The sequence below is a fragment of the Nipponia nippon genome, unplaced genomic scaffold (genome assembly GCF_047370975.1).
Source record: "Nipponia nippon isolate SJK-2023a ecotype South Korea unplaced genomic scaffold, ASM4737097v1 scaffold_4, whole genome shotgun sequence".
Classification (NCBI taxonomy): domain Eukaryota; kingdom Metazoa; phylum Chordata; class Aves; order Pelecaniformes; family Threskiornithidae; genus Nipponia; species Nipponia nippon.
In genome coordinates, this window is record NW_028262358.1 from 73,381,110 (window position 1) to 73,408,424 (window position 27,315).

Here is a 27,315-nt window from a genome sequence, read left to right on the forward strand (position 1 = left end):
GATGACCTAGTGGACGCTCAGTACCAGAAGCTGCCCCAGTGCAGATACAAGCTGTAGCAATCAAGGGAAGACCTCCTTTCCTGGAAGTCCTTCTGCTGCACCTAACCAGTCACCTGGAAGGTGAGGGCTCACACGCTTCACCAGCCAGGGTAGAGGGAAGGGCTCAGTTACATGTTTCATTCAGAGCAGTCACTGGTTTAAATAACAAGTAGTCTTTGAAGCAAAGAGCAGAAAACAGGTCTCTTTCCCAGCTGAGTTCCCTAATTACTGCCCTGTAGTCATGCTCTGTCCTACTCTCTGGCTCAAGGAATCCTTAATTATTTAATGTAAAATAAAACAGCTTTCTTAGGAGCAGCACAGAGTGCTCTGTCCATCTCTCTGTCTCTGGGTATTCGTGTATGCATGTGCATACATAAAGACACCAGTCCATAGATGGGGAGGTTGCAATTCTCTTGGGAGGTGAGATATGTGAGCTTGGATCTTCTTAGGCTGGAGGGCAAGGGAGGATTAATTTTGTTTTGTTCATAGTCTTATACTAGAAGAGAGTTTTAATGGGGGGCTTGAAGGAGGATAGTAAAGTGACCTTGGGAATGTTGTATGCCTGGCAGTATTTGGTTGAATACTAAATTGTTGAAGGGAAGAGAGGATGATAAGTAGGGGAAAAGAGGGAAATCAATTTATCTCAAAACTGTATTGGTTAAATTAATCATTTAAATGATCCAATCTGGGTGCTTTATAAGATGCACACTTTTATGTGTAAGTCACTTGTCTTTTTTACAGATGAAATGCTCTGAAGTCAGTATAATGATATGTCCCATTTCTCAGCACAGGACACAGAGGGTAGACATGATAATAGCTTATCTGTTTTAATTTTAAAAGGAATCTATTTGAAATATCTTCAAGATGGAAAAAAAAAAAAGAAAAGAAAGAATAATATGGATGAAATAGCAGCTGTCTGAGAAAATTGTCCAAGAGCTCGAGCTTTCTCGAGAAATCTATATGAAAAGCAACATAAACAATTGTGTTGTTTAATGTTTTCTTTGCTTGTTCAGGTGTTACATTCAGGAATGAATTCAGAGTGTAAAAGAAGAGGCTGTGCCTGAGTTTCAGAAAACGACATGATATGTCACTCACATTTTGGAGAAAAGAGAAAGGGGAAAAAGCATTCCTCATTTTTTCTCACCCAATTCTTTAACCCTCTTTTAAGACTTACCTTATTTCAAGCACATGCTTCTGTACTCTTGAATCCAATGCAGAGTCTTTAGTCGCTTACTCGTGAAAGAGGGAAGAGTCTGAGTCCCATTTGCTTTGGGGGTGTGACAGAGTGGCAAGAGGGAAAGCAGAGGATTGTGTTTTGTTTAGAAGAAAAAGAGACACACATGGGGAAGGAAATATTGTGTGACTAGGAAAAAAGATTATGCATTCAAAAGCCTTTCAGAAATCCAGCCCTCCTCCCTTTTCCCTCTACCCACCACATGAAATTATTCTGGCTTTGATCCCATCTCTCTCTTCCTTTATTCAGTGACACAAAAATATGTGACCCATGCCCTGAAAGGTATCAATTCACATTTCCTTTCCTGCTTAACTTGGATCAGGAGGAGGAACTGTTTGAAAAGCAATGGTTATGAAATGGATTTTTAATGTGAGCTCAGTACTTTTTGTGAATGTTCTTGCCAAAAGAATTTACCTTCTTGATTACTTAGAAACAAAAGCAAATACAGATAGACTGGGAACACAGTTAAAATGTGATTTCTAATTTATTGTAGTGGTTAGGAGCATATTTTAACTCGATTTGCCATGCTCTCCATGATTACTTTTGGCTTGTCAATGAGAAAAACTCCTCCCAGTGAAATACCTGGATTCTTGCTCTTAAATAAAACAATATTGTTTATGTCTTCTAATCAACAATATTGTTTACAGGGCAGATAACTCTTAAGTCTTCTTCCCATTATTGACTAGATGATTTATTTTCTTTTGCAACTGCATTTACATGTGTTAAAACCTCTCTTGACTGTTTATAATCTTCTCAGTGCCTTACTCCAGTATGTGAATGGAGCACAGTTATACCAAAACAGCTAGATATTGAGCAGCATCCAAGCTACCGGTCACCTGTGTTCAATAGCTGTGGCAGTCTTTTTACTGTTTGTTTTCTACTCTGTAGCAGAGCATGTAAAGACACTCAGGGAATAGTGTATTATTGGACATGGGCATAAAGACTTCATCAGCCTAATGGAACAATTAACTCAACCATTCTGCTGCTCTTGATCTGCAGAATTTTGCTTTAAGATTAGAGTGATAAGGTGAAGATTAACACCTCTGGGTCAGTGGGGCTGATGAGACATGATTTATTAATCCTCAAAGAAAACCTTAATTGGACACTAGAGCACTCTTTCCTTCATTGTTAAACACTGCCAATTCCCTGGATAATTAGTGTAGATGGTAAGTATGATAGAGACTTATTGTAATTAGATGCACCAAAACTAAGGTAATGATTTTTTCCTCTGGGAACACCATGTGTTATTTTCTCCAAATAAATCATTGCTGATGTTTGCGAACAACTGAAAAACATCCCCTACAAATGGACATTGACTACCCAAACATAACTTATAGGCGAGAGCTGGAGAACAGGATTCATAAGAATCCTTTGATTTAGAGGAACTGTCTTCAATCCTGGCCTTCAGAGCACAGAGAATTTACTCTGCAAGCAGGTTAATGAGCAGGTTGATTTATTCTTATATTTTTACCTATCATTACTCATTCTTTCATCAGGTTCTTTCCATTAAGAGGCACTGATTTATAGGAAGAAGTGCTCCTCTGAGGAGTTTGGTAGGTTTTGAAACCAAATCTCCGAAATACTTTCTTTTTCAAAGAAATGTCTTTTTACAGACAGTATAATAAATGGGTTCATTATAATGCAGCACGCAGCTGAAGATAGGAGAAAAGTCCATAGGCAGGCAATTCTAACTACTGTACCCCAGGCTCAAGAAACAGAGCTGTGTGACTTGAGGATTCATTAAGACGCTTGCTGTAGCACAGCCCTAATGAAATAAGTTAACATTCTCATTAGGGGGTTGGAGCAATCATTTGGAAAAAGCCTCCTTTGCTACATTTGTTTACTGTGTCACAGGAAGCATGTCCTCAGTCAACTGCGATAATCATTGTCAGCGTTTTCAATAGTTACAAAGCAAACTAATAGGCCAGATTGTTGAGTTATGTCAATCATGTCTAAACATCAACAAGCAAATTGCTGTATGCAGATGGAAAATGTGTAAAAAAGCCTAGATGTTCAGTACAGTGTGAACAGTGCACGTTGCGAGCACTGTGGTTTAACACTAATATCTGGGGGAATGTGACTTTCCATCGTGTGGCTCTGAAGCCAGATTGCTGTCTATTAAATTGTCTGGTGAGACTTTTGACATTTAGGGCACTGACAGAGGAGAACTTGTATCATTAAGCATTACATCCTGCTTCTCCTACCCCGTCACTTTACCCACCACATTATCACATTGGTATATTAGTTGTCTTCTTGTTGCCTCTGCTGGAGTCCTCAGGATTTATTGCAACTTCACACTCAGACTGTCTTCCCAAGGCTCTAGCCGGAGGAGAGACGAGAATCAAGAAGTGATGTCAGAATTTTTTCTGCTAAAGACAGAGGAAAATTATATACATATTCCTACCCAGGCCTGTTGGGGATTGGAGTCAACTTTTAGCCCAGCAATCCTGATGTCTGCTTTCTGAGTGACAAATCCTTTTGGCACTTGTCATCTTTGCACCAGACACCACCCCAGGGGGGAAGGGACCTGTTTGTGCTGGTAGTTGCTGAGTGCTTGTGTGATTTCACCCCTGCCCAGGCTGATACATAAGGGACAAAAGAAAGAAGAGTTTAAAAAATGCTATAAAGCTTTCAGAATGCTTAAATAGACTGAAGATTGCACAAGGAAGTAACACAAAAAGATGTTAATCTTCAGAAAGAACAAAAGCTCTATTAAATTAATCGATAGGTCTTTTACAGTGGCAAATATAATTTAGTTAAAGAAAACATAGACAGTGCAAGAAGAATATAATGAGTTTCCTACCCACCTCTCCTAAAAGCAAGGATTGAGACGAGCAGCTATTGACCAATAGGTATGTTTTTCAGAGAGGAAAAGCATGCTCTGAAGGGTGAGTCTTGGATCTGTGCTGAAGTTACAGAATCCCCTCCACTGTACTGTCCCACGGGAACACAGCCTTCAAGTCCCAGCAGAGAGATGTCACCTCATCAGGAATGCTGGAACTTAGCACACATCAAAGCCAGTTTCTGTCTTTCCTCATATTTAGAAGGAAATAGCAAGGAATAGATTAATTCCCCAGCAACTTTAACTGTCCTTTGGGAACATGATGAAATAATGGGCGAAAAAATAAGGTATATTGTAAACAGGGACAACTGTCTGGGGCACCAGGTAATGGAAAGACCTCTCTGTTATTGTAGGTACCAGTGTAAGTCACTCTTTCCATTAGGTAAGTCCCAAAGGGTTTGATATTGGTTATACCCAAGACACAAACTGGATTGTTCAGTCTCAATGAAATGTAGATTTGCATTTTACTGTGAAGAATATAGTGTGTATTTATGCAAAGTTTTTATGCTCTAATACTGAAACCCCATCATTTTGATGGTCATTCCTTACTGATGAATGACTCATTTAATGTTGCATTGTTTTTCCAAGCATTCACTCCCAGAGTTACAGATTTTCCTGCATCACTGTTGCATGTCCTATTGTACTGATTTCCACTGATCTGCGATCATTATAGTTTGGGATTCCTTCATTCAGCCTGCATAACATGGAGTGCTTGCTCCATATTGCAGTTTTTCCTTACTAACCACTCTTTGAAACACAGTCGTGCACTACAGAGAGCCCAGGAATTTGGAAACTCAGACTTTTGCAATAGCTCTCCCCTGTGGCATCAAAAGACTTGACTCTAATGTTGTTGCTTATACTATGATAACTTCCCAAGAGTTTAAGTGTCACAGACTGAAATGGGGTGCAGTGCAGACTGTCCCTCCTAATTCTGAATGTTCATGGCCAAACGCAGGCACCTGCTATTCAACAACAGTTTCCTGAAACTTGGGCAAGAGAGCCAGAAGCACTAAATTAAACTATTAGTGTAACACACAGAAGGGGTGGGGGTGAACAAACTTAACTATATCATGCTCTATCTGACTGGATTACTGCTGTTATTAATTTAAAGCTGAACCAGCCATCTGGGTTCTTTAGCATTCATATATGTTATGATGGAGTCTGAGCCTCAGAAAGGAGGAACCAGCGAAAATTTAATCTGCCGTTCTGAAGAAAGGCGATGATATTTCCTTTTTTCTGTGTGAAGCAGCCTTTGCTGAGCAGGAATTTAGGAGGCTCATGGGGTCTGTATGTGCTAGCAGGCACAGAGGTTCATTTTAACTTCATCTGGCCCTTTGGGAGAGAGTAAGCAGACAGAGCATCTTTCTTTCCACACAGCTTCATAATAAACTTCCAGAGGAGCATGAGCTTGACAAAACTTGCTGTACAATTCTAATTAAAATAGATCTTCCTTTAAAAAAATCGATTCCTTTAAAAAAAAAACTCCACAGTTCTGCTTCAATCTTAGCCTCACTAGAAAGACAAGTATCAGTAAGCTGTTGGATCTTGTGAAAAAAACATACACAACCTGACTGATTGATTTTAAAATGCAACCAATTAGAAATCACACTTGACTTTTTTGACTGGAACTTAATTTGATTTGGAATTGGTTTGTGTCCTTGTCTACTATTAATTAGCAATAATAATAGTATTGTTCTTCTATGGGAATTTCAAATAGATCTGCCTTCCTATAAGGCAGATGGTTGGTACAGCTCAAAACACTCTCAATCGCAGCAGAGGTCTCAGCTGCATTACTTCTGTTAGATGGCAAGGGAAGGCTTTGGTGGGAAAAATGGTAACCCTGAATAGAGGAAGAAATTGTCAGTGGAACAAGTTTATCTTTTCCAAGGTGCAACCTGAGAGACAGCTACAGGCAGGAGGGGCTGCAGCATCCTCACAGCGTTGCAGCCATCAAGGCTTGGGTGCTGGGGCACTGCAGAGAAATGTATAAGAATGCAGTAAGGTAGCGGCTAGAGCCTGCTCTACAATTCCAGGTATTAAACTGGTGTCAAACAATCTGATCCCCATTTTTATCTAAAGCATTAGGCCAGTCCTTCCTTGGCCAAAAGCAAACTCAATTGCATTATCTTCTGTTTGTTCAAGGGATAAGCCTAGCAGCTGTTCTTGTTGTGTAACATTTATATCTTTACAGACACTGCAATAACAAGGGAAGCTCCATGTGCGGGGGCTGGCACCTTCAGTAACCTCAGAAGGAGCAGGATGCACAGTGCTGTGCAGAGCAGTCTCTTGCTGACAGGAGACGATTGAGTGGATGGCTTAATTTTCTTTTTTTTACCTTTACACTGCAGACTACATACTAGTCTGCAGAAGTGCTTTCCATTAATATTCAGCTGACAGACTTAATTTCAAAGCAAGTATTTGTTATTTTCATAGATGGAAAGAAGCTGTTAGTATTCTAAAAGATAAAAGAGATTTTTTTTTCTTGCTTTTTTTGCCTAGTGCATCAAAGGGTACAAACATGTTCATGGTTCTAAGGCTGGTTTTAGGACAAGGAGTGTGAATGTATGTGGAGTGTTGGTTTCTTTTTAATATCAGCCCTGTTCTTCACACAGCAGTGTGAAGAAAGCCTGAAGCTGGGCACTGTGAAAACTGATGTGGATTGGCACCTCTGAGGGGAAGCTAAGCAGAATGATGCATAGTGCCAGTTATTATGTAGTACTAGCCTAAAGATCCACACAAAGATCAATAAGCTGTACATATAAATGGCACAGGGAGCCTCTAGGGATCTCAGGGTGGCCAGGTGCAGGGAAATGCCCTCTCACTGGGTTTTACTAGGCTGGACTTGGCAGCAGGGGGGACCAGTTACATGGCTTGTCCCTGGTGGCCTGGGAGTGTGGGCAGATTGGGCAGGAGCCCGACAGCTTCTCCCTGGGAGAGGCTTCCTACCAACAGGCAACTGAGAAGAACCAGAGAGCAGCGGAAAGCAGCCACCTCACAGCGGGGAAACACTGTTTGCCTAGGATACGTGTACTTGCATAAAAACTTTCCTACTGGAGTCCCAGCAGGACCACAGGAATGGTTCCTCTGACACAGGGTAGTTTGAGAAACCTACTATGACTGAGGCTAATGTGGCATCTTTTCTGTGGGTAGCTTTAGCTGGCAAAAGCACTGAACCACTACCTTTCAGAGACAAAAAAATATACCTACAAATACGAAGGGGAAGGGGAGTGTTACTTGAAAGAAATCAGTGAATTAATCCGTATCTGGTACTAGAAAAATAATCTTAGGCAATACTGTAATATTGTTTCCTTATTCTAGGCTGTGATCTTGCATTTGTAGAAAACAGGGCCTGTTGCAGAGATGCCAGGAGGCGAATTGTTCGCCTGAGTGGCTGTCAGCACAGGAGAAGGAGCGTGGCACTGCCATCCATCCTCCGTCCTGACAGGGGCCTCAGGTGGGGACATGCCACTGCTCTACAGCACAGGCAGCTCCATCACAATCTCTCACAGCCAGCTGTTCAGTACAATTACCACCTCACAGGTGTGGGTTTTTAAGCAGATATCTCGGGGTCTTCTTTGCATAAGGAGAACCGCAGCTGGACAGAAATGGCCACAAGCCCTCTCCCACCAGAGCTTCTCCTTCTTCCTCCTCTTTTGCAAAAGGGCTTCAGCTGAGGACCCCGGGAAGGGGCAGGAAATGGATGCGCTGCACAGGCACTTTCCAGCAGAAGGGAAATTATTTTGGACCAGTGTAATTGAGTCTGCTCTTGTACCAGTGAGGATAAAGTTTTCTGCTAGGCTAAGCTATGATCTGGTTCCAGTCCATTAGCACATTGTTTTAGGTGTAAAGCTACCTATATGTATTTTTAAATGGAAATCTGCCTGGTAATTGCATCAGCAGAGCAGGGTGAGAGATGGCAGGAAGGGATGTAAGCATGTTATGGGAGTAAAACAGGAGGAAGTCAATCATAATAAACATTTGCTTAAGTATATATTGTACATTCCGGAGTGGAAAAAGACTAGTGTCTCCTTTACACTCTGTAAGGTGAAGTAATTGAGAAGCTGTTCCATTCAGATGCTATTGCAACTGGGAAGCTATGAGATGAACTGCCTCAAAAATTAACTTCAAGGAGACAAACTTAAAGTATATAAAAGAGGATCCTTCTCTGAACTTAGCCAGCATAGCATGTAATTCACTAAGCTTTAATGGTGAATTTATGATGTGAAAAAATTTATTTCCTATCCCATCTTCCCACCTAAAAAAAAAAAAAAAAAAGACAAAGAAAGGAAAATAGAAATATTTCTTACACAAACTTTAGTTACATCTTCTGGTGAAACGGCAGGATGAGAAGAGTAATTAGGGTTCAAGGTCAAAATGAATTTCTGTTCACATCTCAGTCCTTCACACATCATTCTATGAAATGAGAGAGCTGAATAGAGGAAGAATTAACTGATTTCTTTTAAGTTTAGTAATTGCAAATGCAAAATGAATATCATTCTGCAGACATGGTGCCAGAGGACAACTCAAGCTAATGAAATAATGGTAGTCCTGATAAATAATTTATGCACCATATCAAAAGCTGAATGAGATAAAGAAATGGAGAACCCATTTGAAAATTTGGAAATTGCTCAAAGCTCTTCCTCCAGTGACTCCCAAAAGGATGAGCACAGAGCACTAATAAACTCTGTGACTGTGTATAATTCATAAACTTTCTCTCATTTTTTGATTTTCAGTGCTTACAGTTTATAGTTAACAAAGGAACAAAGAACGGAAAAATCCTGGTAAGACTTGAGAGGAGAAGATAAACCAGCTGATTCCTCCAGTTAGTCTATTCATAAAGGGCATCTGTTTTCATCCCAAACTGCACATATATCTACCATTAAACTTAGCACATTGAAAACAGAAAAAAAACCCCTTCTGCTCGCATCCTCATGCTGACTTTATATTTGTATTTTTATGACAGCTATTACAATGTGAGATTATAACACAACAAAAGCCATTTCAGGATTATTTTTATTAACAGTATTCTGTTGTAGCTCTTGGTTAATGTTCAGATTTGTTATGGATTTCATTCAACGGTAGTAGAGCAAATTCAGAGCAAACAAGTGAATGCTCTCTGAAGGCAGTGGGATGTGTCTGAGTGCATTACATAGCATGAAACTTCCCCCTGACACAGCCACATTGGAAAGATATTACTAAATTAAACAAATCTAAAAATTACATTCAGATAAGATTTGCCTTGAAATGATTTTGATGGTCGCAGTAACAAGCCTGTGAAGTCATATTCTGAAAAGGCATGGTGCACAAGAGGGTTATTTTTAAGTCTTTGCACATCAGCAATTTGTTGCTTGACTTCAGGCACAGCACACTTTAGTTGCACAACCAGACTTTTGTAATCCAGTGTGGATCTGAGTAGCTTGGTGATTTGCCCTTTAAGGATGCAACATGAAATATTTTCAGCTGTTAAGACTTTTTTTTCTCTAAGATGCCTTGGACGTTTAATTTTTATTTTTGCAGTCTATCTAGAAACAGGGGATGGTGTCCTGTGGCTTTCTGAGGGAAACCCTCTGCTTCCTACTTCGAGTACACAAGCAGAGCACAGTACACTTCTCAGCTGCATGACAAGTTTCAAGCTGCTGAAAGGCTGAGATGGCACCCACAGCCTCTGCTGCCACGTGTCAGAGCAAGCACTGTCTGGCTTGAGCGATCACAGCAGAAGCTGGTGGAACACCAGAGGAGGAATCTCCAAGCAGCTTCCCACTGTCATCAATGACACAAAGAAACCAGCGGTCTCAGGACACCTTTGCAGATCTGTTGTGCTGGGAAGGCAGATGGGAAAGAAGGTGACTACTATCAGCAAGCTGCAGAAGCAGCTACAGGGCAGCTGCCCTTTGGTGATCCCCTGTGCTTGTGCACAGGCTGTCATGAGGCTGAAGAAAGGGATCCATTCCCTCAGTTCCTCCCTGGCTGTCCTGCCTGCCTCTGAGAGCCTGTTGAGTGTTATTTGAATATTGTTTACTTCATTAATTTCCTCCTACCATCAATTGATGAATAAATTATTAATATGTAAATTTATAAATTATTCTACCAGTTCTATTGATGATTGAATAATATTGACCAAATAAATTATTCACTCTTCTTTTCCCCCACCAAATGACAAATAAATTATTTGTGAGTATTCTTTTTTTCATTATTAGATCAACTCTTCCATCTATTGAGACATTTATAAGATGTCACTCACTTTGATAACTGCACAATTTGTAAGCAGGATCCTTTAGGACCTATATTTTCATAGACAAACAGAACTAGTTTAACTCTATTGTATACTTATATGGCAGTTGCTTTAACTATGAGGTCCTTTAGAACACGAGATGTTTTTATATATTTCAAAGCCAATTAAGCAAAATGCTGAGATATACTAGGATTAATTCTCACTTAAGCAATATATTTTGAATTGTGCAGATTATTTTACAGTTTTCTGTATTTGTACAAAATAGTCAGTGTTGAGGCTGCAGCCCATGATCCCAAAAGGTGTTAGGATGTAGGTTCTGTAAATGAGCATCAGGAGTAAAACCAAACCAGACAGATACCTTAACTAATGGCCACTACAAACGTGAACTGCATAGGCCAGAGGTTATTTCAAGTTCCTGGATAAATTACTTGAGCTTTACATCTAGCTAGATCCATTGCTTCTCTCTCTTCCTTCACTGATTCACCACTAACTATGTGGCAGACAAGTGATAGACTCTTCTAGTGGCATCATTTCTAGCATATTTTACCATGCAGATAAAATGTGTCTATACCCAAAAATATGGACAGTCCATGTGGTGACTGTCATTATGATGGGTCAGGGGGAAAAAAAAAAAAATACATCTCTAGGAAATTGATATTAAGTCATAAGCACCCATAGAGAAAGGATCAGATTCTCTCTATTTTATGAAGATCAAGTTAGATTAAGTCCACAAAGTCAATCAAGCTGCATTAGCGTGAAATCAGTATAAGGACCATGAATAGTACACTGAAAAGTATTCTCTAAAAAGTTGCTCTAAAAGAGACAGAGAGTGAAAGCATCTCATGTCGGCAGAGTAGCAGCCTTTCTGTAATTTTTCAGGTGTGACTGCCAGTGAGGATCAGAAGCACATACCTCTCTCTGCTGGCATCTTTCTTGCCTCAGAGACCCACCAGTAAAGCATGTGCAAAGAGGTTTCAGTTGACTCTTTATGTTTTGATTTTTTTAATTTAAAACCATGGAGCAGGCTTATTTGCCAAGCTAGATACAGGTAAGAGAGTGAATACAGCCCCAAGACAGCAGTTACTTCTACAGCTCATGCTGCCCAATGGGAGGAAGATGAATGGGCTGTGCAAAGGAAGCAGGACTGCTTAGCGAGCAGAGCACTCATTTATGGGGAACTCTCCAGCATCATGCAGCTCTCTAACACCTGGCTGCTGCAGACATGAGCTGTCTCTCCTTGTTTCCCCTTTCTTTTCCACCCAGATGGGGGCTGTGAGCTGTCTCTCGGGCTGATATAGCAGTGTAATATTTAAAACACATGCACAGCAGAAAATCACAGCTCCCTCATTTTCAGAGAAAACTGTTAATAGGTCTCCTTCTCTCTTGGAGGCATTGTAACAAGACCCTGGTTAAACTGGCATTGATATTTTCACTTAGATTTCCACATTAAAATAGGCAGCACTACTTTGGGAAGTGTTGTGGTCAGGACTTACAGGGGAAACACCTAGACTTTGCATTATGAAAAATAAGTCAGTGATCTTTGGCGTCAAGTTTTTAAACTCCCTTTCTCCCTGTTCACCAAGTAGAAATCCCATGGAATACCCAGACACAGAAATATACAGAAAGGTATGACAGAGAAAGTGGGAAGGCAATAAAAGGGTGTCTAGACAGATGTGGTGTGGTCAGACAGTCTGGCAGAGTGCTCTTTGCAGCACTGTTCAGAATGGATGTGAATGGAGCATAGTTATATTGGTCCGGGCAAGAGAAAAGACCACTGCAGTAATTAAGATAAAATGGTGAAGGGAATCTATGGGGAAATTTTAGATATATAAGTATGTAACAGACTTAGAACATTTATGCAGAAAGAAGCTATGAAATTTAGCCTGCATATGACATTTTGCAGAGTACTCTGAGCTGAGTATGTCTCAGATTAAGGGTCTGAGTAAAAGACAGAGATGCTACAAATCCTAGAATGAATGTAGGTGCTCCATATTAGACGCTGTGATGTCTATTCATCAGTAATGGGACAGTCCAGAATACGACTTTGGACAAGAGAAATGAGATGAGCAAGTGATCTACATAAAAACATGCAGGTGGGCAAGAGAGCTGCCTGCTCCACAGCACACTCAGGGGAGGCTGAGGCTGCATAAGAAGCAGATTGCAGAGTCACAGAAGCTAAAGGAGAACAAGACCACAAGAAGGCATCATCATATTTAGTTGTCTCGCAGTATTTTGCAATATCATCTCACCGCACCTGGTCATTTGCATCAATAATAGGAAAAAGGACTTTTGTCACTGCTTCTTACTCCAGTTTAGCAGCCAGAGCAAGACACAGCTGTGCAGGCGGTAGGTACTAGTGCAGCACACATAGCATGGGGGTTGACAGCAGTGTAGCTAGGCCAATCTATCTGGCCTGAGGAGCAAGGACTAAGATTAGGCTGCAAAAAAATGTTCAGGCTCACCCAAATTATTTTTTTATGACATGTCCATATATGCACGGGGGGGGTGGGGGGGTGGGGGGGTGGTGTTATATCTCATACCTTGGAATTTTTTCTCACTGAGGAGTAAAAGCCATGAGCAACAATTTGCTTAGATGTTTTTTAGTGTAAATGCAGTGTACCAGCAAAATATATTTGCAGCTTGGTTAAGTTTTTGCTGTTAGTTTTCCCATTAATGCTTTTGACTCCTAGTAATGTTTTGCATTTAAGTCAGTTTTACTGTTTTTCTAAAGGAAAGTCACAGAGAACAGAGCTTTAAGGAGCTGCAGGAAGCCATCTAGATCTTACCACCATAATAGTTAAAAGGACAATTAACTTAAATTGTCTGCCAGTTTTAATTAATTAAAGAACCTTCAAACAGTCTTTCATATGTCTTATTTCAGGTATGAAATTATTTGTGAAAGGGCAACCTTTTCCAGGAAAAAAAAGGAGCAATAGTCTGCAAGCATGACTCGAAGTAGTGGAAAAGAACATTTAAAAATTACAAGTATGTGAAAAGATGTAGTTTTATTTTACGCTGAATCATATCAAGCAATACCTCCCTGCCTTCATGTCCTACTCAATGCAGTGAAGCTTTCATGACAAAAACTGGGCTCTAAATGAAGGACAGAAGAAGAAAGCTCTGGATATGTACCTGTTTAGCTTTCTCTCTGAGGACTCATAATCTTCTTGTTCAAGTCTTTCACAGAGCTGAAAAACAAACTGCTTACTCCTAATGTGGCAGTGGTATTGGCCTCCTCTTATGATTTCTTTTTTAATTTTTGCAGTCATTCCTCCCCTCTATTCCATTTCACTGCATTTTACTTCTCAGCCTCCTTTTTCCTTTTTGATTGCTATTTTTGGTTGCAGCTGTTGTAATGCCAGCTGGAAGAAAGAAGGCTGGTATTCTCTTTTGAAGACTGTGAAATTAGTGTCTATTATAAACTTTCTACAGTCAGAATTGCAGTTCCACAGGTTTTCTATCTTAGTGTCATCAGCTCCACCGTTCCTGAGAAATGGAGCAGACGAAGAAGGTGATCATTTCACAAGAAAAGGAGGGAAGTATCTGGGGAAACACCATTAATCTGAAGAAAAAGGCCAACCTTATCAGATTAATCTCGTGCTCTATGAAGAGCAGCGCAGGGTAATATACTCAGGATGCTGGCAAGGAGACAGGCATCTGTATTTTGGACTAATGAAGGCCTATTAAGATCTATGTGCTTGGAAGTGTTCCTGGAGCACTGTAGCTAAGCGTGGATCATGGCAACCTAGTCATCATTCAGCAGAATGTGGCCGCCTGCCTCGCCAGCTCAGATGCAATAAGGCAGTTTTCCTAAGCAGATGTGTCTGAGACCTCAAGGGCATCAAAGCGTCTGAGATTCCTAACTACTCTGACAATCTGGCAGCAGATCTGTTTGGCATAGGGCACCGAAAAGGCCACAACGAGCTTTGGAGTTGTTTCTCTCTTCCCAACACCATCTTGTTCGATGTCTTTAAGTAAGATGAAAAAAAAAAAAGGTGAGGCTGAGAAAGGAATGTGATAAAGAGCTGGTTATGGCTGCCTGTACTGCTGTCACTTGACACAGTAGCTACCTAGAGATAGTAAAACTATGGATAGATGAGTCTTGAGGGTGTCTGGAGTTAAATGCCCTGTGGGCAGTGGACTAAATGAATTGCCATTACCACTCTCTATAAGCTTGAGAGAACCCAGATATCTGGGTATACCACCCAAACCAGCCCTGATGGGCTTAGGATTATGAATCACAAATGCTCTTTCAGCACTGATAGTGTGCTAACTTCTGTGAAAGTTACATACGTTTTCTTATCTAGTATCCACATACAGATGCTGATTTTGTGGATGGTCTCTCAGAGTAAAGCAGCCTTTCCGGAGAAAGCATCTTACCACTTCTTTACACAAAGAACTGGCTGCAAGGGCAGCTTATAAAGGCAGTCCTAAATGTCAAAATTCTACAATAGCAGACAAAAAAGGGTATTTTTAAGTTATTGTCACAGCTGTGGCATAAGATTATAGGAAATCTTTATGTTGGGGTTTATCTGCATTATTTACTGTTTTCTGTCAGCTTTGCTGACATTTTCTTCTTCACTCTTTTAGTCAATATGAGTCATGAGGAGAAAAGGACATGTTTAGTACACAGGGATTTTTACCTGAATCTGTGAACTTGTTCCCTGTTGTGAACGTATTTCCTTCTTTTCTTCCTTCACATCCTGAACTGAGCCAGTGTGCATTAATCTTATTTCATCTCATTTCATTCTTATGCCAGACAGAAAAAAATGAAACACTGTAATTACACATCAGAATTAAATTTCTTTTTGATATTGAAAACATGAACCATTATGGAAAGTTTAAAAAAAAAAAAATCCAAATTCCCTTTCTGCAGGCTCAGCACTTTGCTATTCTCTCAGAAAAATTGTATTTTTGAAGCTTTCAGTTCCCATTATCCATATCATTTTACTGTGTCAAAAAGGGAAAGAATTTTTTCTGTTCTTAGGCTGTTCAATGTTATTAGGAATGAAAAATCCTCTCTCTAATGAAAAATCATGTTCTGCTTTATCATGATTATTCTAGCTCTTTAATACAGTCCACATGGTGCAGTAGTACTGTTGCAATTAAACTACTGAAACGAAGGGCACTGGGGAAAAAGTACAGTGGGAGTGTATCTTTTCCTTGCCACTAGCCTAGACCTTCATCAGTGGTGAGATAGCACAAGGGGAAGGGGAAGACCTGGAGGAGGATAAAGAAGGAGCAGGAGCATCACCGGCTATTCCAGACAGACCGTGAAGAAGATCATGAGCTGATGAGCTGCTGCACACAATTTGAGGGGTGAATTCCCTCCTTTCCCAAATGTCATGTGATTTCCTACCCCAGAAAAAGTCTAAGTGCTTGATTTATATAAATTTTACTCACAGTGACGAAGGCAAGAAGCTGTAGTTAACATTCAAGAAACAACGCAAAATCACGAGAAATGGAAACGTGCCAAGTGATCAGTTCCGTGACTTGTTTTCTCAGTTGCTGTATTTAAATCCCACATAAAGTCAAAGATCTTTTTGTAGCGTATGAAGACAAATATTTGTTGGTCAACAGAGGACCCCTGCTGGTGTGCAAAACCAAAAAAATCTATGCCAACTGATTGATAAATTCAACTAGAAAAACACATCCTATTTATTGTTTTTTCTAGCTTCCTTTGTGCATATTTGCCTGTGGTTTGTACTTCACTTTGATTAATCACATCACTCCATCAAGACTTTATCTCTTCAGTCTGTTTACCAAAGGATTATATGTTGCCTGCCTTTCTTACACTTCTCTCCATAATCAACCACATGCTATTCATTTATCAATAGCATCTTCTCACCTCTGCTCCATGTGTCCAAAAATTTCCCTCTGATCATTTTCAAGCAAGTTCCTGGTGATCTTCTTGTCTTCTTGTCTGTTTATTTGGAATAGGTGATTATAGCAACAGCTTCTGTTTTCAGTGCTTCTGCACAATTTGTGGTGTTATCAGATTCAGACTTTTATCAATAATACCATTGTTATTGGTATATTTTTTTTCTGTTTTCTCCTACTCATTTGACTTTGACCTAACTTTAATCTAAAACTAACTTTTATGAGAGTTCACCGAAAATTCACATTATATGGCCACCACATGCAATATCTTCCTTTATCTGTGATCAGTTCCTTTTGTCAGGAACAGTCCACCTGTTTTTCAGTTGGTATTGTCATCACAGTTCTACATAGTTGTACTTTCTTTTCTTGGCAATTCACTCAGTAACCCCAGTCCTCTCACCAGCGGGGATGGAAACATGGGGCATGGGGTTGGGTGAAGCATTCACATCAATATGCTAATAAGGCTACTTTCTAGTGCTAAATGAAGCTTCTTTATTTAACTTTACCATGTCAATCGAACAAGTTAGATCAGCTGCGCTTTACATTTTTTTCTCTACATGATGTTACACACACTTTAATTTCTAGAAATTATGCATTCCACATTGTGAATTCTCTGTGTTGTTCTTTGTGCATCGTGACTCTCTTGGATATCCAGGAAGGGACTTTCCTCGTATGCATATTTAACTAGATTGTTAAAGATAGATATTTCTGATGTAAGACCACTGGAGATGCGCAACAGTATACTGTCATCTCTTTTGGTAGGAGGTTCCACGTTCAGCATCCAGCTACCAGGAGAGTTCTGGCTGCAGCTTTCCCAAGCCTCCTTCTACTTGACAGTAGCTTGTGTGCCAGGTCAGCTGTCATCCCTAACAGAGAGCAAAAATTTTTAAAAAACACCCTTATTTGCCTCAAATAACCGCTAAAATCTTGTCACTTTGGATTACATTTTATCTTGCCTTCCAGCTTATTGTTAAGTTTAAAAATACGTGTTCTTTATAAAAAACTTTGTGCAGCTTATAATGTGTCCCAGAATTTCATTTCTTCCTTTTCATTTCTTCTTTCCATTTCACTTAAGTGTTGCTATGTTAGTCTCCGGCAACATTTCCTCCTTAGGGACCTTCACCTTAATCACATTCTGGTTGTATTAACTCCATGGCTTAAATAGAATTTTTTCTTCAGTCCTCTCCTCTGTCAAATAGAGCTATCTCAGTACATCCATTGCAAGATGTAGCCATTTCTGAAGCTGAGATATTATTTCTCTACATTTTTTTTCATGAAAAAACCTAATATCTGAGGAAAGTATCATAGAGGCCACAACCTCTCTGAAATAAAACTCTTTCTGTGGACTTTAAATTAGATGCTGAAAGTGATAACAAAAATGAAAAAAGAAAACAAATAATGTTCCATCTGCATTTCTAGTGGGTGTTTAGTACTTGTTCTGCAAGAAAATTTTCTATGCTTATGTACATGCAAAGACAGAGCAAATGGTACTGGTTTGGGTTTTTTTGGTTGGTTGGTTTACATTGAGTTTTTTGCATTGAATCTTATTGCAAACATGAATACTGAGGGCATGAGATCTTGTGGAATCTATTTCAGGAAACAGCTTGTCATTAATTTGATTTCATTATGTCCTGATGACCTCCACAGCCTTAGTGAGTCCTGCTGGTAGGACTTAACTGCGGTCCAAGAGCCTGTATAAGGGAGAACACGTGGACAGCACTTTAGTTTCATGTACAGAGTTTTCTGAGAGATTAAGTTCGGAACCAATTGTTGTAAAGCTAAAGTGATACTTTTATTTAGAGAGCAGCACTGAAGGATTTAAAACTGGAAACTTACGAAAATTTGTTATAATCATCATCATGATGTCCTCTTTCCTCTTCTTTAATTAAATAACTTAATTTAAAAAGTAATTAGCAGTAGCATACCAACACAGGGATATAATATCTGTTCATTTTTCTTAATAATTAAGCTTCAGCTATGGGTTTTCTGCCTTGCTCAGTGTCTAGAATTCCTCATTTATATGCCATTTTTATGTTTATTTTTCAATGTTAAGAAAAAGTATACTACAAAAAAGGCAAAAGCTTATCATGTAGTTAAGGCACGAGTTAGCAATTCAGACATTTCACACTGAATCCCACTGGTGCTACAGGTTTTTTCTGTGACCTTGAGCAAATTACTTAATCTCTCTATACCTCTGCTCCTCATTTATTTTTTAAAGGATGATAATACTTCTTCTGTCTCTGTATTTACATTGCAAACTCCTTTTACTCTGTGTTTTTATATGATTCTTGTTGCAATAAGGATCTTATTTAAGAATTCTTATTATAGAGTTGCTTTTATCTATGTAAAAAGCAATATATTCTGTATGATAGGTTATCCTGTATGATAGGTTATCTTAAGCTATATGACCTGGCTGTATAAGGAGTTACTCTTATTATTAGCACACCAGAAGTGTGTGAGAGACTCAGTCGGACTCAGAGCTCCAAGGCTGCATGGCTCTTTTATCAAGAGATGATGGGCTGGTCTTACGAAGGCTTTCTCTATAATGGTAAAATAAATGTGCTTGGGAATGACTATTCTACCACCCTTGAAGACAACTTGTATGAAGCGACCTGCATCCATACCATTAAACTTAGCCAGCACTAAGACAGGCAGGCTGCATGCATGTGGTCTATTGGGAATGTTACCTGGCTTGTAGTAGCTTCCAAACAGTATCCTGGAGTCTCATGAGAGCTTTCTGGGCCAAAAATGTAACAGTATGGGCAGGACAAAGAAACATTTTCAGGCTCTGTTTAACACACCTTGCACTCTCACTACCCATTCTGCTTCTGTATACAGCAATATGCTTATAATAATCTGTCCCAGTCTTGCTTGCTCCAAGTCCTAAAGCTGGAAAAGAAGAAAGTGAGCCGCAAAAGGAACTTTACTAGTAGTAAAACATAAGAAACTTGACATCAAAAATTGTTCAAAGTAAGTCCAGTCAAAATTCAGAAAAAAAGCAGTTTCTGTTGAAACTACTCCATAACACATTAAATATTCCCTGGTTGAGGGAGTGAGAATATGGATGAGTAGTTCAGGTGATTCCAGTTTATATTTATGGTTTATATATCAAGAGGATCAATTTGGTGATTAAAACATTTATTTGATAGGTAGACAATATGGCTTTACATCCCCTGAGCCAGTGAGAGGAGCTGAACTTATGTCTCCTGTATATTTATAAGAAAGCCCAGGATTGGTAGAGAGTGAAGAACCACATCATCTTTGGCTCTGTTGTGAAAGGAGGGACTGATCTTTCTCCTCAGTTCTTGCAAGAAGATATTTAGGCATCCAGCTCTGAGTCTCCTAAACAGGTCTGCAGTCCTGAACACAAACCTCATGCCTTAGAGTCAGGCTAAAGACAAACCATTTTACTCAGCACTTCCGTCTACCTTACCCAGGGACCTCCTGGTTATTCTGGGTCAATCTTCTTGGCACAAGGTCACATCTTTTGACTCAGGCCTGCCTCATATCTAAAGTATTTGAAGCAAAGCTCATTTGTGGGCTTTAGATGGTCTCTGGTGCACATCAGAAAAGGAAATTTAAGTCTATGCTTTGGTGTTGCTGAAATCTGAGGATATAGGCATGCTCAGTTCAAGGATGACAGTTTGTGTCCCATCAAGTCTTGAGGTGGCAGATGAGGTGTTTAAGAGGTTCTCCACAGAACAGCCCAAGCTGACAGACAGCACAGGGAGAGCTGATAGGATGCACTGGTGTTGAAAAATCATCGTTGTGCCCACCCCAGCTACATGCTTCTCAGGTCTGTCATCAGGGGCTTGCTGGCACAGATCAGGAAATAAACTGTTTTAGATTTCTCTCCAGCTTACACTCTAATAATAGTAGAGACACAGTAAATGTGGCCCCATTCACTGTGTGCACAGGACCTGCAAGCCTAAGTCCTGGTTACTGATGCCTCGCTTGGCAGAAGAGCATTTAAATCTCTGTTGAAATCTAGCCCAGGCTGATACTGAAGGGCTTAAAGCCTAAACATATTTACCTAACAAGAGATCCTATTACAATACAAAGCCTCTACACTTCCAAGACCCACAGTGTGGTTATCAGACAGCCCTAGTAATGGTACGTGTAGCTAAACTGTCACTTCCAGAATTATCACCCTATCCCAGATACATTGCTTGGTGTTATCATGTGGGACAGAAAAACAGTAGCAAACAAAAGAGTTTTAACTACTTTGCAGTTTGAAAGGATTTTGCAAGCGTGGCTTAATCACTTGCAACACCTGATTAAACATTACCCTGCATATTGCTTTCTGATGAGTGTTTCATGTGTTCTTGTCTCTGCAGACTGAAGAAGTCCTGAAGATTGATGGAGGGCCATGCTATTCAAACAGCAGGCGTTGCTGAGACAGAAGCTCTTTGTGCTAGGCAGCCTTGCTATTGGAAGTCTCTTATATCTAGTTGCCAGAGTTGGGAGCTTGGATAGGTAAGTCATTAAGTAGCTGCTCTCTTAATTATAAATGGGCTCAGATTGTCTGAGTTTTTGCTTAAAAGCTCTGAGTTTTTTGGGTTTTTTGGTTGGTGGTTTTTTTTTATTATTATTTTTTAGTGTCTACTCCTGTATAGAAAGACAGAAAGACTGTCTGTTCTAGCACTGGTTTTCATTGTTCTTTCCTCCCCTTTGGAGAAGAGAGTGGGAAAATAGAGTCGTGGGTCATCCTTGTCAAAGTATTTCTGTCTGTCCATTTGTATTCTAAGCACATTGGCACTTGTTTCAGAGAAGAAATAAAACAGCATCCAGTAAAAATGTCATTACAGTAGCTCATTTTTGTCTGTGTGCATCTGTGTGTTGACCTCTAGTTTCAGCAAAACAGTTATGATGTATTTATATATCATCTTTTCTAAATTTATGAGCAAGCAATTAATGTGCTACAGTGGTAGTTAAAATTAAGTATGAGCCTGCAGAGTAGCTCATCAAGTTTGGAATATTTCACTTGAAAGATTGCTTCAGGGTTTGAGAATTTTAACTATGTTAATTAGCCAGTATTTTCTGGAGCTGAATGTGCTAAATAAGTGGGTTTGCTCTGCAACTGATTTCCTGGAGAGCAGTAGAAAATCCAGCAGAGGAAATCAAAGAGTATTTGGCACTTTTGACCAGACTGAGTTTTGACTGGTTATTGACAGTGCAACAGTAGTGCTACCTGCACTGACACTGCTGTTTCTGTCACCTTCAAAATGGTCTGGGATTGCTCTGGTAGGTGCTACAGAAAGACAGGATAAAAAAAAGCTGTTTCAAAAGAATGAATGAAACAAGACTTCAAGATTTCCAGAAGCTGTTAGGCAGCTTGCCGGTGCTAATGCTCTATTAGTGTTCGTCTTTTAAATTATGGAAAATATTAGTTGAGTTCAAAATTGTGACACAATGCTGTGTGAATATGCAGCGCGTGGAAAGTGAATTGAAAACAGAGCTACCGAGCGTCCATTGCTAGGTAATGCGGAGCTCTATCTGAGGTCCAGCTGTTTAAATCCACTCCAGAAGAGGGAGACCGTGTACTCAGCTAGGACGAAGTGCATTGCAAATTAAGACCCAGAATTTATATTTTCTTTCCCCTGGTGGTCAAAGCATCTCTGATGCTTCAGAGGTGAAAACTTCACTGAGACTAATATGATTCTGTAAATGAAGGCAGAATGCCTTACTGGTCCCTGCAAAAGTATATTTTATGCTCAGAGGCATGAAATCCAATTAACCTTATGCTATTATCTATGCTTGCACATCTTCAGAATTTACTGATGGCTATAAAATTATCTCGCCACAGTATTTGACTCGCTGACCTCCTGCGGCAGTGAATTCCACCGGTTTCATATATAATGTTGCCAATGGCAGTAAAATTCGGTTTCATTCTCTTACATTACCCAGTGTGAAAAATACCACACTGCTAAAAAGCAGCCCTTTATTTGAGCTTATTATGAAAGGGAGAGAGAAGGAAACACTAGAAAGGATGAGACACAGATGAATTAACTGGAAATGTTCTTCTGCCTCAGCACTAGGGCATAGTCCAAGATTGTTGAATTCTGTCAGTGCAAGAACACTGAGTGGCTTCAATAGACTTTGGAATAACTAACTGTTAAGGAAGAAATACAGATTCATCTATGCTTAATTTATGCAGATCCAATTTGAAAAAGAGAGCTGGGGATGCCCGCATTTAATAGCTTGAGACCAGGCTATTCAATGGGAATGTTTTGAGTTTTCTTAGGCCCCACTAGCTTATCTGATTCATTGAGCCATAAAGTCCGATAAGTTGAGTGCTTCCCTGCAGGGGAGGCCTCTGTCCTTCACATCCTGAGTGCATGGAGCTGCTTCACATGTGAAAGCTCAAACAGATTCTGTGCCTGGCAATTTTGAGAAGATCTGGACCAGTCTTTGAGTTGCTCGACTCTCTCATTGGCAGTACAGGGAGCCTCCGCACCTGGTTTTGATGCTCTGAACTGCTTCTGCTGGAACCAGGCTGATAATCTTTTGCCACTGTGACACGTCCATTGGAAGCAAATTAGCAAGTATTCTGGATCAGGAGAGACAGCCCTGCTGCTTGCCATTAAGATTGCTCAGCCATACTTTATTGTTTTGAAATTTGTCAAAAATATAGTTCCCTGAGATGAATTGTTCTATGGTGGGTTTTCTCAAGTAGAATATTTGTAGAGTTTTACTGTAGCAGTTTGAGAAATTGCCTGTTTTGGGAGAGCAAATTCAGTGATAGAATAAAAGTCATATACTCTTTCTTTGTAAAGGACTCTGTTATTTTAATGGAAAAAATTACTCTGAGAATCAAAAATATTTACATATTGTTATATAAAAGTAAATAGTTACATCTGGGGATTCAACTACCAAGATCTGACAGCCTGCTTAATACCACCACTGTCAAGGTCTTTTAAAGGATATTTTTTATTGTTTAGAGAGAGAAGAAAGGGGAAAGAGTAAAAATCCTGAAATGTAAAGTGTTGAGGAAGGACTTTTAACAACATCCAATCTTTTCCCTTAGGCTAGAGGATATCCTGAGTATTTATTTACTTTTAAAGGAAACCACCCTGTTTGACAAGCTGTTGTGTTACACTGAAGGCAGTGCTAACTGTCTTTTTGAGGAAAAAAGATAAAATTAGTTGAGACGGGTCTGGAACTGCCGTTGTGGAATCCTTTTTCCTTGAAAACAAATAACAAATGCACAGAAGGAGAGGGAAGAGAAGAACACCGATAGCAATTGCAGCTTCTGTTTCTTATGCTTTTAACTGCCACCTCACTGCTGCAGAAAGACTGTCTTACCACCCACACCACGGTCTGACCAAATTGTACCACTGTCAAGACAATGCTTTCTGCTTGGTTTTGTTTGTTTTTTGTTGTTTTTTTCTTTTATTGGCAGTTTTGCATCAGTGTTGCAATGATTCAGTCTTTGCGACCAAGTCAGGCTCTTATTCAGTAGATGGCAAAGAGCAAAGGAAAAGAAGAGAGTGGAAACTTGAGAAAAGAAATAACAACAGGAACTCACTTCTCATCACACCTTCTAATTAGTCTGTAGGACTTAGCTAGAGCTCATGTGAACCCAGCAATGTCATCTGGGTTGTTTCTTCGGCTCTGTTTGGACATGCTACATCTCTTAGCATCTGGATAATCAAGGAAACAGCTATCAGGTCAGCCAGGAGGATCAAACTTACTTTGTCCCAGCCATCCATTGTCCTAGCATCAGTGTCAAATTAGAGACCCCAACAAGCAGTGATGGATGGAAAAGCCATAAAGAAATATATAATTCTGTCCTTAAAGCAGAGTTTGAATAATATATAGTAAATGAGTGAGGGGCCACATGCTGAGAAACCAGAATAAATACTGAATACCTAAACAGCTATTAATGAGCGTTGCCCATCTGGTATACTGGCTGAGGCAGGGGTCCTGTGAAAAATAATAGCATGTGGCCATGTAATTTAAAAACCGTATCATAATATATATGCACAGCGAGCTCATATTAAAATTGCCTAGGCAACCTTTGTTCTTACATATCCTTAATTTTGGAGAGCATGGCTCTCCAAATAATTATTAATGGTATTTTTCTGTAGGACATTGGAAGCTCTCTCTACACACCAATTTCATCTTCAGTGCAATATTGGCCTATATAATGACCAAAGCGCTGATTTGGGCGTGGAGGTGAGGGTTTATTCAAGGTTCTGTAGTAGCAAAATTTTAACATTTTTCTTACTGAATCATTTCTTGCATTCAGTGTCATCAAATATAAGAAGGAAGCATTTAGAAAAGTGGAAAATAGGTGAAATAATTGTAGGTGAATAGAAAAGAATAGCACAAAAACACAGGGGCAAAAGAAGAAACAGTAAGGCACAAAATGAGGTTCAGTGGGAGGATACATAAATGATGACAAGAAAATAATTGATGCAATGATGCAATAAATGCATTTTTAAAATCTTCACTTGCTGTTCTTTCTGTGCCTTGCTAATCATGCCTGATTCAGAACCTTGGTCTTCCTGATTCTGTCCCAGGGAAAACACCGGGCATCTTCTAAAGAGGAGGGAAAACACTGAAAGGTGATGCCTAGAGAGCTGTTTTTCATCCCTTTTGCTCCTCTTCACTAAAGAGGCCAACTCTGGATCAACAGCTAATAAAGTCAACACAATGGGAAGCACAGGAAAGAATTCAGACTGGAATAGGAAAAGTGTTGGAAAGAGATGACTTAAATTAACTGGATTTTCAGATCAAAAAGACTAAATAAAATTCATCTTAGAATGGTTTAAAAACTGCCCAATCAATTGCAAAGTAATCAGCAATGAGAGTGGTGAAGCAAGGTTCAAGAAGCCCCGAGAACAATAATCATAGTGCCTATGCTTGAAAAAAGCAGAAGGGTGGAGTTAGGAGTTACTCAGACAAATCACAGCAAAATACCAGAATAAATAATCAAACTATTTGCAAACAATCACTGGCAGAATAAAACAAAAGTTAAAAGATGGGCATATCACATTACATTGCAAAAGGTTTCCATGAGCGTGACAGAAAACTTGCCTTAAGAGATATCCTTTTTTTACAAATACTTCCTATTTTGATTGCAGACTGCAGCCCCTCTGCCCCATAGATGGTCGATTTGGACCCCGCGGCCAGGACGAAATCCCGCTGAGAGCTCTGCAGTTCAAGCGAGGGCTGCTCCATGAGTTCCGAAAGGGCAATGCCACCAAGGAACAAATACGACTGCACAATCTGGTTCAGCAGCTTCCCAAGGCCATTATCATTGGGGTGCGGAAAGGAGGCACCCGAGCACTGCTGGAGATGCTGAACCTTCACCCTGCAGTGGTCAAAGCTTCTCAAGAGATTCACTTCTTTGACAATGACGAGAATTATGCCAAGGGGATTGAGTGGTACCGGAAAAAAATGCCTTTTTCTTACCCTCATCAAATAACAATTGAGAAAAGCCCTGCATATTTTATCACTGAGGAAGTACCTGAAAGGATTTACAAAATGAACTCATCTATCAAATTATTGATCATTGTCAGGGAACCTACCACAAGAGCTATTTCTGATTACACTCAGGTGCTGGAAGGTAAGGAAAGGAAGAACAAAACTTATTACAAATTTGAGAAGCTGGCTATTGATCCTAATACCTGCGAAGTGAACACTAAGTATAAGGCAGTGAGAACCAGCATCTACACAAAACATCTGGAGAGATGGTTAAAATACTTCCCAATTGAGCAGTTTCATATCGTAGATGGAGACCGGCTTATCACAGAACCACTGCCAGAACTCCAGCTGGTCGAGAAGTTCCTAAATCTTCCTCCAAGGATAAGTCAGTACAATTTATACTTCAATGCCACCAGAGGGTTTTACTGCTTGCGATTTAACGTTGTCTTTAACAAGTGCCTGGCAGGTAGCAAGGGACGCATCCATCCAGAGGTGGATACTTCTGTCATTACCAAATTGCGCAAGTTCTTTCATCCTTTTAATCAAAAATTTTACCAGATCACTGGGAGGACATTTAACTGGCCCTAAACTAAACTTCATACAACACTTTCTGTTGCACCTGAGACATGCAATAAATGTCTCTGCTAAAATATGCACTTTTCATAGACACAGCTATCAAAGTAACTTTTTTTCATGCATTCATGTACATATGCAGTGTGTGACCAAATATATGGTGGGATCAATTTTTTCTACAGAGTAGTAACTAACACAAATTTACTGTCAGCATAGTTGCATCTTTTAAGATATAATAATAAAGGGAAAGGAGGTATTTAGGGAAATAAAGTCAGACACCGTTAAAAGGGTCAGTGTTCCTCTTGCTTAGTGAAGTGTTTATATGACATACTTATTGATCTAAGCAGAACGTCAGTTTATGCCATAAAAATTCATGTCAAAAGTCTGTGAAGCTGTGAGAAAGCATCATCTTCAGGCTATATTTGGTATGTATATTGCTAAAGGAATACTGACACTTTAAACACAGTGCTGAATTTTTACAATGAGAGTGGATAGTATTATTTTCTTATTATTTGAAATTAATATCTTATCTCATACAAACAACATTGTTTCAGAGTTCCTGTGGTGAGTTTGCACTATTGTTTTATTGTATGGACCATAGTGTCACTTTGTAGCATGTCAATCACGTGTCAAAAAAAGGTCAAATAATTTTTTCTTCTATGCTTGTGTGTTGACAAAGCTAAACTTCATGTACATAGTGTACAATGTTTGTAAATACTGGTTTCACACTAAGTAATTCTATTTTGTAAACTGAATATGGCTATTTAATTTATTGTGAAAATTAAATTTATTGTGGTATTTAAAAATGGAATGGATTAAAATTACCTATATGTGCAACAGCTTTTCACCTTTGCTTGATGTATATCAGTGTGGTCCCTTAGCCCAGACAAATCATATGCAAGTGTGTGAGAGAGAGTTGCACACATAAACTTGGTTTCTAGACAGTTGAGAAAACTGATACATGTGGTGAAGCTGAGTTTATTAAAAAACTCATCCATCTGGGAATCTGGTGTAATACACACCTCAAAGAACATTATTGCTGTTCTGTTACAGCACTTTGCTGTAATTAATTCAGTTGCAGGA

At 39.6% G+C, this 27,315-nt stretch overlaps 1 protein-coding gene across 15 annotated transcripts in view; it reads left to right on the forward strand.

Annotated features, from left to right (window-relative positions):
* Positions 1-27,047, forward strand: part of HS3ST5 (heparan sulfate-glucosamine 3-sulfotransferase 5) — a 199,436-nt gene extending 172,389 nt beyond the window's left edge. For all 15 annotated transcript variants that reach the window (XM_087774991.1, XM_087775002.1, XM_087774990.1 and 12 more), the window contains 2 exons: positions 20,565-20,703; positions 25,317-27,047. In XM_087774991.1, the coding sequence (XP_087631117.1) occupies positions 20,597-20,703; positions 25,317-26,247 (1,038 nt within the window). In that variant the 5' untranslated portion in view covers positions 20,565-20,596 and the 3' untranslated portion in view covers positions 26,248-27,047. The remainder of the gene's footprint in view (positions 1-20,564; positions 20,704-25,316) is intronic.
* The last annotated feature ends 268 nt before the right edge of the window (positions 27,048-27,315 follow it).